At 42.9% G+C, this 16192-nt stretch overlaps 1 protein-coding gene across 2 annotated transcripts in view; it reads right to left on the reverse strand.

Annotated features, from left to right (window-relative positions):
* Window positions 1–16192, reverse strand: part of LOC148349960 (transmembrane protein 132C) — a 173382-nt gene that overhangs the window by 62747 nt on the left and 94443 nt on the right. For both annotated transcript variants that reach the window (XM_088355378.1, XM_088355377.1), the window contains exon 4: window positions 4848–4991. In XM_088355378.1, coding sequence (XP_088211504.1) covers window positions 4848–4991 — 144 coding nt within the window. The remainder of the gene's footprint in view (window positions 1–4847; window positions 4992–16192) is intronic.

Here is a 16192-nt window from a genome sequence, read left to right on the forward strand (position 1 = left end):
GTTAAGGGTGTACTCATTTTTGTGACCTGGGGATTCGATACTAAAGTCTTTATTTGGAGTTTTTTGAGGGGGAAAATACTCAGTGTGGTTTAACTAAACATCTTGATGAATTTTCTGCAGAAATATCACAGGGGTCCTCACTTTTTTGACATACGGTCTTAAGAAGGTTCCTCACTGATGGATTTAAACTGTAAATATGTTATTCTACTGTCGCGTACTATTTTTGCTTAGTGTGCCATTCGCGCCTAGTCCAATAGTAGTAATATTGTTGATATGATAACATGTTGTGAGTGAAAACAGGTCATCACTGTTTTTTCTCACTCCCCCCTCCCTTTAGCAGAAGAAACCTTATGTAAACTAGGGCGTTCCTAATTTAATAAAAGGCAAGGAAAAGGGGACCGCCAGTTAGAGTGAGTCCGGTAGACTGAAAGGGCAGTCTCCGGTCATTCTCCTTGCAAGGAAGTCATACTCACGTCTCTGTGTCTTCTTGGAGTGCAGGTTTTATTATAAGTGTTGGGGTTAGCCTAACACTCAACCCCGGTGGTAAGGTATTCCACCTTCATGCAGAGGCCCCACACGTCACACGCGATCGATTTCGGCACCAAAGTGAGCTGATGGATGGTGACGCCGAGCCGGACCGATCGCGTTTAGGAAAGGAAAAACGGGGCGAAGCTCCTTCGGCTTCGGCCGACCGAACGAAGAAGAGGGAGTTTTCGAGTCTCGTTCAATCTTCACTCCTCGATGACTCCGCTTCCTAATGACTCTCCGCCGTGAAATGGAGAAGGGATGCCCGGCAGCGCCGCGTCGACCCCTCGCTCTCCCTATCCCGTCGTTATCTTCGGCGCCGCGGCTTCGAAAAACGAGCGACGGAGAAAAAGCACATTTGTCCGATATAATCCCGTTACAAAAACTGAGACGCGCGGATTCGCCTTTGAATAGCAAAACTTATCCGAAGGCGACGTTTTGACGAGAGGGGGCGAAAGACTAATGCCTCGGATTTGAAGACGGAGAAGGAAATCAAGTAGGAGGAAGAGAAGACAATAATTTTTTTACGAGACAACCCGGAGCGAGCGTGTTATTAACATGTCAGGGGGACGATCCATCAAGCGGGGTGACCGTCTCGCTTCAAAATTGGACGTTCGCTCGATTGCGAGTAGCGGGTAAACAACCGGGAACAAAAAAAAACTTTTGGCACACAATTACCAGGAGTCCTACTCATTTTTCTCTTAGTTTTCTTTTGCAAAAAAAAAATGGATTTATCAGTCTATGACCTCCAGGCAGGTAAGCAAAAACTGAGGCAAGGGTGCTCAAAATAAGGACGGTCTCTCTCTCTCTCTCTCTCTCTCTCTCTCTCTCTCTCTCTCTCTCTCTCTCTCTCTCTCTCTCTCTCTCTCTCTATTTCTCTCCTTCTCTCTCTCTCTCTCTCTCTCTCTCTCTACCTTCCCTCTCTCTCCATTTCTCTCTCTCTCTCTCTCTCTTTCTCTCACCCTCTCTCTCTCTCTCTCCATCTCTCTATCTCTCCCCTTCTCTCGCTCTCTCTCTCTTTCTCTCTCTCTCTCTCTCTCTCTCTCTCTCTCTCTCTTTTTCTCTTCCTATGTTGCTCTTTGTCTCTTTCTCTCTCTGTGTCTTTTTAACTTCTTTTGCTCTCACTTCATTTTTTCCTTTTCTCTCTTTTTTCTTTCTCTCTTCCTACCCTTTGCACTTTTTTTTCTCTTTTCTCTCTCTCTGTCTTTTTATTTCTCTTTGGATTTCTTTCTTCCGCTCCCTTTCTTTTCCCCCTCTCTTGTGACTTTTTATCTCTTTTGTTTCTCACACTCTCCCTCTCTCTCTCTTTTTCTTTCTTTGTCCGGCACTCTCTCCTTTTCCCTCTTCTCTTATTTCTTTCTCTCTTTTTCTTTCTCTTTAATCTACTAGTCCAGCCCCCGACAGAATGTTTGTTCTATGGTGTGGCCCCCCGAGTTCAAAAGACTTCGACACCCCTGGGTTAAGGGATCTGTGAACCGAGATACGGCTTTACCACCCTGCGAAGGCCTGATCTCGGGAGATAAGCGGGGTCGGGACTCAGATAGGAGATTTTTGGCACATGCTTCGCTGTGACAGCACTGACTGTACCCCCTTGGTAAAAATGAATTTCCTTGAGGGGACCAAATCGAATGAATTATTACTGAATTACGATGCTGTCTTTTCGAATCACGATGACACCATCTTGGCATTCTTGGCGCGAGCTAAAAGAAGAAGGACTTTGGTGTTGACATAAGTTCCCCTAACAGGATGAGAGGCCATATTAGTTCCATTTTTCTGCCATTTTGAGCGCATTTCAGCTCGTGGCGGAAGAGAAATCCCAAACAATTTTGTCCTTTCAACGTCTTTCTCCATATTCATTCTTTTGCCACAGCGCTACGTTCCCGATGGGCGTCTCGGGACTCCTCTTTCCAAAAAGTAGGAGGAGTACATGCAAAATGGGAACAAACAGGCATTAGAGCGCTCGGCGCAAAGGGGAAAAATTGGCTCCGTGGCCGGCTAGCGGTGAAAAAGTGTAAGGTTCGACGTTCGCCTGCATGAGTAGCTGCGGTGTTTGTTTGAGACCGAAGGAGCTAAAAACGAAAGTGGCTAAAGGAGGAAACAAATAAAAAAAGAAGCTCGAATCCAAGATCTCACAGACGATCCTAAAGCAGGACCGCCTCACAGTAACTAGCAGCCAGCCATAGCCTGCAGCCATGTGACTCATGTAAATGGCTAGAGAAGGAGACAGTGAAAAAAGTCAGAAAAGCCCAAATCGCAGAACTCGACAACCATCAGCTGCTTTTTTGTCCAGCCTTTCTCGAAAGAAGACAAAAAGAAGGGAAGATGATATTATTTTTGAAAGAGAAGAATAAAGAAAAAAGAGACAAAAAAGGAAAAGAGAAAGAAAATAAAGGAAAACGGAAATAAAAAGAAAAGTAGAGGAAAGTGAAACATGGAGAAAAAAGTCAGGAATTCAAAAGAAAAAAAAAGTAGGGAAGGGAAGGAGGAAAAAAGGAGAAACAAAATAAAGGAAAACGGAAATAAAAAGAAAAGTAGAGGAAAGCAAAACATGGAGAAACATGAAGAAAACAACAAAGGAATTCGAACGAAAAAAGACAAAAAAGGAAAGGGGAGGGAAGGGAAGGAGGAAAAAAAGAAAGAGAATAAGGTAAAACAGAAATAAGAAGAAAAGTAGAGGAAAGCAAAACATGAAGAAACATGAAGGGAAAAAAAGACAGGAATTCAAAAGAAAAAAGACAAAAACAGGAAAAAATATGCAAATGGTTTCTTCTTTTTGTTTTTCATTTCCTTTTTTCTTGAGCTTTCTTTTTTTTTGTTTTGGGGTCTTTTTTTCCTATTCATCTTTTTCTTCTTTTCAAAAGTAAAAAGGCGAGTCCTTCCATATTTTCTCTTCTTCTTCTGTGGTGTCAATCGTGAGGACAAAGGCTAACGACCGTGTCGGGAATCATTTGACAAGTCCGGTTATTTCTAAAGGAGACTTTTTCAGCCAAACAAACAAATTACAAGAAACCTCCAACCAAGCAGACGTGCTTTTAGGCGGATTTTTTTTATGACATGTTGGCCGACATCCAGTAGAAAATAATACACACTGTCCCTTTAACTTCAATTTTAAGGCGAGGGCCTCAAACCGTCACCCGTGGGGTCGCGATCGGCCCCCGGGCCACGCGGTCCAGACCCCGGCTTTAAACCATGATTTACCCAGAATCCCTCGAAGGGGAGACGGCTCAATTTTGGTCAACGAGACGACGTAATTGACCTCGTTTATCTTCCCAACTGAGCAGGTGGCTTGGTTTTTTTGTTCCTGATGGTCTTTTATAATGCATCGGCTGACTTTATGAGCGCCCGGAGACCAGAAAACCAAACTCGGAGATGGATGGACGCGCTTCCCGAGGCAAAAAAAACCTCCCGAGGGGTTCAGATACTTCCCCGAATACTTTGCGTATTCTTCATCCTCCCGGATCCTCGCGACTAGAATACCTGACGGGCAAAATAGACGGGTGCTAACCCTAACCCCCCAAGGCCAGGAGCCACGATGTTCTAGGCGTGTTATGGACCGGGGCTGGGGAAACGTTTGGATGATGAAAAATATGAAGAAAAAAAAAACATAAGAAAAGAGAAAAAGAAAGAGAAAGAAGGAGAAAGAAAGAAAGAGAAAGGAAGAAAGAGAGAAAGAGAGAGAAAAAGAGAGAAAGAGAAATAGAGAGAAAGAAAGAGAAAGAGAAAAAAAGAGAAAGAGAAAGAGAACGCAAACGAGAAAGAGAAAAAGACAGAAAGAAAAGAGAGAGAAAGTAAAAAAAGAAAGAGAAAGAAAAATACAGAGAGAAAGAAAGAGATAGAAATAGAAAGAAAAGGGGGGGAAGAAAAAGAAAGAAAGAAAGAAAGAAAAAGAAAGAAAAAGACAGAAAAAGAAAAAGAAAGAAAAAGAAAGAAAAAGAAAGAAAAAGACAGAAATAGAAATAGAGAGAAAGAGAAAAGAGAGAAAGAGAGAAAGTAAAGCAGGAAAAAAGTAAAAAGCTCGTGAAAAAAAGGAGAAAACAAATAGAAGCAAAAAAACTGACATTTTTGAGCCGTCCAACATTTCCATCTTTGAGTTGAAAATTGAAGTGTCCTTGAGCAAGACACCCCGTAATGCTCCCGATAGATGCCTTGCTTGGCTACCTCCGCTATCGGTGTGCCAGTGTGTGTGTGTAAAAAGGTTAAGTGTGAAGTACATCGTAAAGCATTTACGTTGCGTACCTACTTTTGGCTATTTCTTTTTTAACGTCGAGCGCTGACGCGTCGGGGTGGATGATTTTGAACCGAGAGGCCGACGAGGGTCTTACCTCGGAGCGTAGGCGTTCTCCTTCCTCCGGCAATGCAGGGCCACCTCTCGGTGACCTCGGCTCCTGACGTCCTGGCTGACGGACCAGGAGACGGGGTCGCTGGCTCGGGCCCCCAGGAAGGCCACCCCGTCCCTCAGCTTCACCCTGGAAAAGCAGACAAAATCGTGTCGGGATCTATTGCCGAACCGTGGAAAAAAGCTAGCTATTGGCCGAGAGCGCCGTCAATCGAGGGGGTCGGGGGCTAACGACAAAGTCTGGTTATTTTTAAAGAAGAGTTTTTGAGCAGAACAAACCAATTACAAAAAGCAACCTCCAATGAAGCAGACATACTTTTAGGCGGATTTTTTCTTTCTTTTTTTTTTCTTTTTTGAAACATGTTGGCATGATTGCGTGTTTTGGAGTCCATATTTTATGGAAAGATTCTCCGGATTGTCCTGGATGTCATAAAGCCATTTTTGCTGACATTCCACTCATTTTATGACGGACAAGGGACGTCAATGGCGAGTTATACTGGCTTTTTAGTTTTTAGGTATCTTGTTTCAATAGGAGTGTGAATTTTCTGTGATGAGTCCATTTTTGAAAGAGGCATATTATGGATCCCATTTGAGCAACTCTAGAAAACATACAGACATATATTTGTTTATCAAGAGTTTCACAGGTTAATGTGTTAAGTTCAGTAGTTTTTCGAGAACCGGCTCTTTCAACTCAACTCCCTAAAAAGAGTCGGCTCGCTCAGCTCCCAAACGGCTCCTCAAATTCTTTTTGTTGCTTTCATCCATAAACTCAAATAATATTATGCACCAAAATACTCAAAAAGAGGGAGGGGTGGTAATGGTAAAGCGAAAAAAAGAATCAGGAGTAAAAAAACAAAAGAGGAAAAAAACGAAAAAAGGAAGAGAAAAAAAAGCAGGAAAAAAGCTCATGAACAAAAGGAAGAAATAAATGAAAGAAAGAACAACTGAAGTTTGTGGTGTTAAGTTCAGTCGTTTTTCAAGAACCGACTTTTTCAACTCAACTCCCCAAAAAGAGTCAGCTCTCTCAGCTCCCAAATGGCTCCTCAGACTCTTTTTGTTGCTTTCATCCATATATTCAAAATTCATTTTGTAATATTATGCACAAAAATACTTAAAAAGAGGGAGGGGGGATAAAGTGAAAAAAACAAAAAGGAGTAAAAAGGTAAGAAAAAAAGGAAAAGAGGAAATAAAGCAGGGAAAAAAGGAATAAGCGGGTAAAAAGCTCGAGGAAAAAAGGAAGAAATAAATGAAAGGAAAAAAACCAAATGATGCTTTTGAGCCGTACAACTTTTCCAAAAGTGCATTAAGCAATTCATTCATAAGCCAAATAACAATTAAATATTGCCGTAAACTCAGCCAAGTTGGAGTAGGGACGCTGAGCTATGCTCGCTAAAGCGTCCCGCGAGACCAAGAACCAACCTGCCGCCGGCTAGCACAGAACCAAGGATACGTCTCCCTCCTACCAGCGATTCTGCTCCCTAGTGGGCTCCCAGACGTTTTGCGTCTCAGTCTCAAAAACATGGAACGCGTGACAAGATACACTCGACGTCAGAAACTGGTTACAGACGTTCGTTTCACCTGCAGTAACTAAAGGAAGAGGTCTCGTTTTTTGTCGCTTTTTTGTGAACGGAAGATCATTTCATGTTGTCGACAACATTTTGCGTCTCTCTTCTCGAAAACTTCAAACCCCTGTCGAGATGCGCTTGTTACGTTTCAAATTTCAACTTTGGAAACGAGTTACGAACTGTCGGGACCAGAAGGGAAACGGGACCCAAATGCGTGACGCTTCTCACGAGTTTTATTAAAGGAAAGAGGAAGGGCTGCGCCCACGATCCCGTGTTCGCTGGACAGGGGAAGCCAGTCGCTCTCGTACCCGGATTGCGATGCGAACACAGAAGTGGATCTTCCGTAGCGAGCGGAAAAACAGGTCGATCGCCGGCCGGGACTGGGAGAGCAAGGCGTGGTCGGGATCAAAAACAGGTCGGAAGTCGGGACGGGAGAGCAGACGTGGTCGGGATCAAAATGAGTCGTAAGATGGGACGGGAGAGCAGACGTGGTCAGTATAAAAAACGGGTCGAAGCCGGGGACAGACGGGAGCAAAAAATGGGACAGGTCAGGGTCAAAAAAGGCTTGCCTAAGGTTCACTGAGGTTCGCAGAGGGACTGACAACAGAGATTGACAAGACTGGGTTCAAATAGTGACAGGGAGCCAATCAGAACCAGAGGCGGTTGGCGCCAAATGAGCCGGCACAGCTGAGTCACATCAGTAATCATGACAACAAACGTCCGTTTCATCATAAGAGACCTAAGGAAGACATTTTGTTTTTTTTTTTGTCTCGTTTTCCATGAAACATAAGTTCATTTTACGCTGTTAAGGAATCTTTTTTGTGTCTCTGTCTTAAAAACTGGAAACTCTTATCAAAAGACTCTTGTTGCGTCTTGACTTTGGGAAGTCGTTAGAAATGTTTGTCCTAGAGAAACTAAATGAAGAGGTCTCAATTTTTTCCTTTTTGTAACATTGTTTTTTTCTACAACTTAAGATCATTTGATATTGTTGCAAACCTTTGGTGTCTCTGTCTCAAAAACGTAAAACCTGTAACAAGATACTCTGAGAATTTTAACTTCAAAAACTGTTTGTTTCATTGTCTCTGAAGGATTCAGTTTGCCTTCAAATCTTGCCGCAAACTATTTGTCCTTTCGTCTCGAAAGGTAAAACGCTCGTCCGCATACTCTCGTCACTTCTCAACTTTGACTTTGTAAAACCATTAAGAATGTTGAGAAACTCAAGGAAGAGGTCTCGTTTTTTTGGTCTCTTTTTGGTGAACGGAAGATCGTTTTATGTTGTCGAGAACATTTTGCGTCTCTCGTCTCTATAACTTCCAACTCCTGTCGAGATGCGCTGGTTACGTCTCAAATTTCTACTTTGGAAACAAGCTACGAATTTTTGTCTCATCATGAGAAACTTAAGGAAGACGTTATGTTTTTTGGGGTCTCTTTATTTTTCATGAAACATAAGTTCATTTTATGTTTTTAAGGAAAATCTTTTTCGTGTCTCTGTCTCAAAAACTCGAAACTCTTATCAAGATACTCATGTTGCGTCTTGACTTTGGGAAATCGTTCTAAATGTTGGTCTTAGAGAAACTCAAGGAAGAAGTCTCATTTTTGTGAACAGAAGATCATTTCATGCTGTTTTGAAGATTTGGCGTCTCCTGTCTCTAAAACTTCAAACTCCTGTCGAGATGTGCTGGTTAGGTCTCAAATTTCAACTCTGGAAACAAGTTACGAATATCCGTCTCTTCATAACAAACTTAGGGGACACATTTTGGGCTTTTTTGTCTCGTTTTTCATGAAACATAAGTTCATTTGATGTTTTTAAGGAACATTATTTGTGTCTCAGTCTCAAAAACCCAAAACTTATCAAGATACTCTTGTTGAGTCTTGACTTTGGGAAATCGTTCTAAATGTTAGGAAGCGGTCTCTTTTTGTCTTGCTTCGTTCATCTTAAGATCATTCCACGTTGTCGTAAAGAATTTGTGTCTCTGTCTCAAACACTCGAAACCCGCGTCAAGGTACACGAGACGCTTCTCGAACGTTGGATCGGAAAACAGGTTCTGAACGTTTGTCTCATGGTGGAAAACTGAAGCAACAATGTTTTTCTCCTCGTCTCGTTGTCTTACGCACAACGTGAGAACATTTGACGGCGTTTTGAAGCTTTTTTTGTCTCTCCAAAACCGGCCTCGAGATCCGATCATCGCGCCCGGACTTCTGAAACCGATGACGAATGTTTCCGTTATGCCGAAAACCGAACCGGAAAGAGCGAGCGCGAGACGAAACGATCCGAGAAATCGAAAAATAAGCGAGACTGAGAACAAACGTAGAGAGTCAACATTGCGGACGGAGCTCCAATCTTCGGTTTCCTTTTCACGGTATCCACGCGACCCGGGCGGTAATAAGCGGCGTGTCGCTCTCGGCTTCCCGACGGCTCTGCTAAAGCTTTTTGGCGCAGGGGCAAAAACCGAGCGCCCCGTTGCCGCCCGGCCTCGTTTTTTGTCTCTCGGTTGACGGGGTCCGTCATCTAAATAGGACAGGTCTGGTTTGAACTCACCCCGGACTTGTTAACAGACCTCTTACACGAGACTCTGGAGTATTCTGCAGATCGAGCACCTGCTCCAGAAATTGGAACTGCAGACGGTTCATCCCGGTCCTGATGAGGTCGTACGGTAGATGAAGAATGAGACGTCGCATTTCACAAGTCGGCTTCGTCCGCTATCCATTAGATCAACGACGTTGACGCCATTTTAATCCGTTTCTTCTTCTCGTCCCGGATCCGGTTCCACAGTCTCTTCTTGGCGGATTTGGAGGTTTTTCGAAAGTCCCTGACCTCAATGTGTCGTTTCAAACCCCAACTACAAAAATAGGAGTTCCCCCTTGAAAATAATTTGTCTTAATTACGTCTTTGACTCGATCTCCAAACGTCTTCTGCGTTCTCATGGTCTTCACCTTCTCACCGCCTTTTAGTTGAGCACCGAGATCTTCCAAGATTCTTGGTCCCTCTTGTTCTTGCTATGATCTTGATCTTCAAAGCTTTTGTCTTTTCGACGCTTTACCCTCCAAACGTATTTAGGTTATCTTTGGCTCGGCCTTAGAACAGTCTTAACCTCCAAAAGACAGCGTCTCTTCTAGGATTTGATCTTCAGATGTCTTGGTCTTGTCTCAGTTTTCACTCAAAGTCTTGGTCCTATCTCAGTTTTGCTCTCCAAAAGTCTTTGTTTTGTCTGGGTCTTCATCTTGTCTTTGACTAAACTTCCAAAAATATAGGTAATGTCTGGGTCTTCCGTCTACAGATGTCTGGGTCTCCTCTTGGTCTTGTTGTCGAAAAGGCTTCTTATCTCTGTCCAACCTCCAGCAGTTTGGAAATTGACTTTCAAAAGTCTTATTTCTATTATAAATTTGAACAAAGTCCTCGTTCTTGTCTTGATGTTGATGTTGTCTAGGTCTTCAGTATCCAGAAGTATTGGTCTCATTTTAAGCTTGCCTTTTGCAAGTCTCCTGATCTCCGACTCAAACGTCTTGGTCTTGAGCTCCATAAATCCGAGTCTCTCCTAGAAATTGATCTCCAGAGTCTCAATTTTCACTTCTAAAAGTCTTGGTCCTATCTTGATTTTGCTCTCCAAAAGTCTTTGTTTCTTCTTGGTCTTTATCTTGTCTTAAACTAAACTTCCAAAGATCTGGGTCTTCCATCTACAGATGTCTGGGTCTCCTCTTGGTCTTGTTGTCTGAAAGGCTTCTTATCTTTGTCCAACCTCCAGCAGTTTTGAATCTCACTTTCAAAAGTCTTATTTTTATTTTAAATTTGAAGAATCAAAGTCCTCGTTCTTGTCTTGATCTTGGTGTTGTTGTCCAGGTCTTCAGCGTCCAGAAGTGTTGGTCTCATTTTAGCCTTGCCTTTTAAAAGTCTCCTGATCTCCGACTCAAACGTCGAGCTCCATGACTATGAGTCTCTCCTAGAATTTGATCTCCAGAGTCTCAGTTTTCACCTTTAAAAAATTTGGTCTTTTCTTGGTGTTCTTGACTTCCGATTGTCCTGGTTTTGGTGTCGGTCTTATTTTGGTCTTGCCTTTTAAAAGTCTTCATATCTACGTCTCAACCTTCAAAGAGTTGAGTCGTGAGTTTGAAAAGTCTCCATTTGATTTTAGATTTGAATTCCAAAATTCTTGGTCTTCCTCTTGACCGCAAACATTTCTTATCTTTAGGTTTTTCATGTCATCGATTTGAGAACACAGAAAGTCTTGGTTTTATTTTGGTCTTCCATCCCAAAATGTGTCTGTATATAGATGAGAGCAACAATGTTTAGGAATGAGAAACGTTGCGTCGACTCTTGTAACGAAAGAAACGGTTTCTCCCTTTCTCTCGTATCGTCTGCGTATGTTTTGGGGCGACGCCCAAAGACGGCCTCTCCAAAACTTGTGCTTGTGCTGTGGCTTTCATGTTCAGCATCAGGTTGGGAAGAGCGAAGGGGACTGAATATTTGCTGAATGGGAGTGTTCTTGACTCTAGCCACTAGGGGGACACGGCTTCCGTAAATAGATGGATAAGATCTGTGTCACAACCTTTGACAGTTTGGGACTCGACTTTCAAAATTTTAAATTCTATTTTAGCTCCAGACTCCAAAAGTCTTGATCCGGTCTCATTTCAGACTTCCGAAAGACTCGGGTACTTTGTACAGCACACGTCGTTTAGGTCAGCGTCTGGACGACAACACTCGATCTCTAAACCAGGGGTGTCCAACTTGTTTTAGCTGGGGGCCACAAATGCTATCAAAAAATCTAATGGGGGCCAGATTAGTAAGTTTAAGAGAAAGAGAGAGGGAGAAAAAGACAGAAAGAGAGGGAGGGAAAGAGAGAGTGATATACAGATAGGGAAAGAGAGAAAACCAGAGCAGAATTGAAATATGAATGGAGAAGTGAAACGACAGAAAGAAAAAGAGTCAGCAGGAGAAAAAAAGACTAAGTGAGGTGAGAGAGAGAGAGAGAGAGAGGTCGAAAAAGGGAAAGAGGGTGAGAAAGAAAGACAAATAGAGAGAAAGAGAATTAAAGTGTAAATTAGAGAGAGAAACTAGAAAGAGAACAAGACAGAGAAAAAGAAAGAGTTAGAGAGTGAGAGAGAAATAGAGAAAAGAGAAAAAGAGAGAGAAAGAGAGAGTGAACAGGAGAAAGAAAAAGAGGGAGATATCAAAAAGAAGTGAGTCAGAGAGAAATGGAGAAATACGACCACAATTGTTTTGTTAACTGGCTTTGGTGACATCCGGTGAAAATATTTGAAACGACAGCTCATTTTCCTCTTGCGCTTCTCTCACGGTTGTCTTGCTGGCCGTATTCAAACCATCGGTGGGCCTGTGCTCTAAACGGACTGCAGCTTACTGACCTAAGCAGAGAGGGATCATCCTGGACTCTTGTCCTTCAAGAACCGAACGCCTATTCGTATTTATTTGCGGAAAAGTCCCCGATCCGAGGACCCTCCGGGAAGGTCTTGATGAGATGCCCGCCATATCTGGCACGGTCGCCTGTCAGAGTCCCGGCCGGTGCGTTTGCCGGGAGGTCTTTACTTTGGACCCTCATGATCCTTTAGGCCTCTCGCCAACGAGAGGGGGGGGGGGGGGGGGGGGCAGAGGCCTTGATCTGCTCCGGTCTGTGTTTATCTGTGGGCTCCTTTTTAATGCTATTGCATGATGGGAGTTTTTTGCTTCTTTATCTTCTTCAATGCCAGATGTGGGAAGAGATCAAGAATGAATGAATGAAAACTCGATTCGAACATTGAAATAAAAAACAGACCAAAAACAAGAACTCAACACCAAAATAATGTGACATGATATGTTCGAAAAGGGGCAGTAAGAAGCCAATGCTTCTATTCCCTCCCCCTTCCTCTTCCCTATTAAATACACCAATAGTAATAATATTAATAATAAGAGTTATGAGATAACAATAGCAACAATAACAACAAAGTTAACCATAGTTCCAGACGCACTATTCCCAATCTACCCCATTTTCTTCTTTTCTGTATTCCTCCAGGAATGTTTTTTTCTATTCAAATTTGAACACGTGAATCGTTGGACATTTATCGTCGCCGGCGACTTTAATCGGGCATGCTTGAGGACTGTACTTCCCAAATTCATTTAATACGTGGACTGAGCAATTAGGGAAAAATCACTGGACCGTATGGACAGTAAGATCAAACATCGAGTTGGATCCGGCCATCTCTGTCTGACCCTCACCCCCTCATACACCCAAAGCCTATGCAACAAGGACATGCTAACGACTTCATGCTAACGACTCCATGCAAACAGACTCTCGCAAATCTGGCAGGAATTGTATAGCTGTTATTATGCTTGCGTGCAAAGGGAATCGAACCCGGGTCGCGGCAATGAGAACTCCGAATACTAACACCTACCCCACCAGTGATATAGACGACATATAAAAAGGCATTCGATGTTCTCTTCATCACACATTATTTCAGTATATTACTGGAGTGTACGACGGTTGAACATTTGTTGTGACGGGAATCGAACCTGAGTCACAGCGGTCAGAGTGCTGAATCCTAACACCTACCCCACCAGTTACATAGACAACAAATGAAAAGGCATTTTCAGTGTGTCGCAGGTCTTTTCCTTGGCAAAATAATCAAAAGAAGAAAAACGCCTAGGGTCAATGACACTCCTTAACAGTAGATGGCGATAATGCCTCGCTCGATACAATTGGCTCAATTGATGAGAAGGACCGCATCTCATTTGATTGTGATTTGTTTGGTTTTCTTGATTCAAACCTTGTGAACATGTTGTGTTATCTCTGCTTTAAAGTGCATTTCATTTGAGAACATTTGAGGACTAGAATCTTGTTCTCGATTCGGGTGGCACCAAGTCATTAGGGGAAACTGAGACCAATTGAAAACAAGTGGTCTAGCGCCAGGGTGTCCAACTCCTTTGAGCCACAAAAAAAATCTTACAGGATCCAGACTAGTAGGGTTAAGAGAAGAAAAGAAAGAGAGACCAAAAACAAGGAAAACAGTAAGAGAAAGAGACATAAACAGAGAAAGTGAAAAAAGACAGAGAAAAAGGCAGAAAAGAGAGGTAGAGAGAGGTAAAGAGAGAGAGAATGAGGTAGAGAGTTAGAGAGAGAGAGAGAGGTATAGAGAAAATGAAGAGAAAAAGAGAAAGTGAAGAGAAAAAGAGAGAGAAAAAAAGAGAAAAAGAGAAAGAGAAAGAGAGAGAGAGAGAGAATGAGGTAGAGGTAGAGGTAGAGAGAGAGAGAATGAGGAAGAGGTAGAGAGAGAGAGAGAGAATGAGGAAGAGGTAGAGAGAGAGAGAGAGAATGAGGAAGAGGTAGAGAGAGAGAGAGAGAGAGAGAGAGAGAGAGAGTATGAGGTAGAGGTAGAGAGAGTGAGAGAATGAGGTAGAGGTAGACAGAGAGAGAGAGCAGCTGTTAAAAAAGAAAGAAGCTAGCACCCTCTCCGCGTGATTTGATGCTTTGTGTCTCCTGTCCGAGACGATAATCGTCTCCTCCAGGTTTTGTTTTTGCCGCTTTCCGTCTCCGACCTCTTTTGGTTTTTCCCTCAACGTCTTCCTCCACGTCTTTGACGTCTCGCTACGAAAAGGAAATCGACGCTTTAAGCTTCGGTGTGATGGTGTAGCGACACCTAGCGGTGTAAAAACATTTTGTTTATTCGAATAAAACATATTCCGTCTCAATAATAAGCAAAAAAAAAACGTGTTTCTTAAAAAGTCCTGCGTTTCGAGCATCCGTGGCTTTTTTTACCACCGTATCCTTCTCTCGCCACACAAGTTTACCACTAAGGCCTTTAAGGCCAATGCGTAATGGTGCTAATTGGACGATTTGTGTTTTTTCCCGCTAGCAAAGCATCCGGCGGGTCGCTCGCTAATCTGCGTCCGAGCGCCACTTTCCAAACGGAGTTCTAATCCGCCACCGAAAGCCGTTGGGCCGATTTGCGCAAAACACCGGATCAGGAGCGGCTCATCGGGATCACCGATGCCGGCGGTCATATTTTTTTTGGGAGTCCGGGAAAAAAGTAGGTCAGATTTTGATCGACCCGATTACCGACTCTTTGTATAGATGGGCGGGTCGCCATTCCGCCCGTGCGTATTTAAAGTGTGAAGGAAACAGACACGCTCGTGCAAACTACGGCCTGCGGGCCAAATGCGGACTGCCAACGTATTTAATCCGGACTAGTAGGGGAGAGAGAGAGAGAGAGAGAGAGAGAGAGAGAGAGAGAGAGAGAGAGAGAGAGAGAGAGAGAGAGAGAGAGAGAGCGAGAAAGAGAGCGAGAAAGAGACCGAGAAAAAGAGCGAGAGAGAAAGAAAGAAAGAAAGAGAAAAAAGAGGGAAAAATTGAGAGAGATCCTAAAGAGTCCTAAGAATAGTCCTAAACCTAGATTTTTTTTTAAATCTTGAAAAAAGAAAAACAAAGGACAAAACCCAAAGACAGTCCTAAATGCTAGCAATTTGAAAGCAGAAGTTTGAAAGACCTTGGTTTGGAGACGAGCATTCTTTTAATCGCTAGCTAACTTTAGCGGTTAATAAAAATGAACTTAGCAGTGTTAGCTCGCGTCAAAACACGATTGACACTATCTGCTAATGCTAGCTATCTGAATGCAGAAGTTCGAAAGACCTTGGTTTGGAGACGAGCATTCTTTTAACCGCTAGCTATCTTTAGCGGTTGATACAAATTAAGTTAGAAGTGTTAGCTCGCGTCACAAACACTATTGACTATCTGCTAATGCTAGCAATTTGAAAGCAGAAGTTTGAAAGACCTTGGTTTGGAGACGAGCATTCTTTTAACCGCTAGCTAACTTTAGCGGTTGATACAAATTAAGTTAGAAGTGTTAGCTCGCGTCACAAACACTATTGACTATCTGCTAATGCTAGCAATTTGAAAGCAGAAGTTTGAAAGACCTTGGTTTGGAGACGAGCATTCTTTTAACCGCTAGCTAACTTTAGCGGTTGATACAAATCAACTTAGCAGTGTTAGCTCACGTCCCAAACACGATTGACACTATCTGCTAATGCTAGCTATTTGAATGCGGGCGCTAGAAGACGAGATTCTTTTTGTTGCATATCGGCACGGAGATGGAATAACGGCGCCTTTCGAGTCGCTACGTGTTAGCCGCGAGCGTTTTAATTAAATTAGCATCTAATGCCGGAGTCACGAACGTTATCTACCCATGCTAGCGACTTGAACGCCGGCGTTAGCTTCTAATGCTAGCGTCTTGGCATTCAATCGTGCAATTTGAGATAAAAAAAATGGAATTGAAACCCGGTCGAGAAAATAGATCCATTTTCTTTCCGACGTGTCGCTATCTGAGAGAAAGTTAGCATAGCGGCGTAGAGTGGAGTTGCCCTTTCGGGGAGATAATGGAAAAGAGAACAATTGCGTGGGTATCGACTCGGTCACAAAAGAAACGGCCTCTGGTAACTGTGTCAGCTGCTGACCCCAACAAAGGGAGAGATGGATGACGGGGATAACGGATTAGCTGCGATGCGTTCGAATACAAATTGCTCGGGAAAGAAGAGATGCGGGCAAAGTTTGTGATAACAAAAGTCAAATGAAAAATATCATTGGCAGTAATTGACGGTATTCATATTTGATTTAAAGTCTGAACCCTGAAGTCGTTCCAAATCTTGTAAAAGAATAGTCCTGAACCTAGAATAGTCCTAAATCATCCAAGGTTTAAGACTAAAAGAATAGACCTCAATCATAAACGCGTAGAGTAGATCTCAATTCTGAAAAGTCCATACAAAGTCATAAAAAGTCACAATCGTAAA

The sequence above is a fragment of the Urocampus carinirostris genome, chromosome 16, assembly GCF_059441175.1.
Source record: "Urocampus carinirostris isolate Australia breed hairy pipefish chromosome 16, RoL_Ucar_1.0, whole genome shotgun sequence".
In the NCBI taxonomy this organism is placed as follows: domain Eukaryota; kingdom Metazoa; phylum Chordata; class Actinopteri; order Syngnathiformes; family Syngnathidae; genus Urocampus; species Urocampus carinirostris.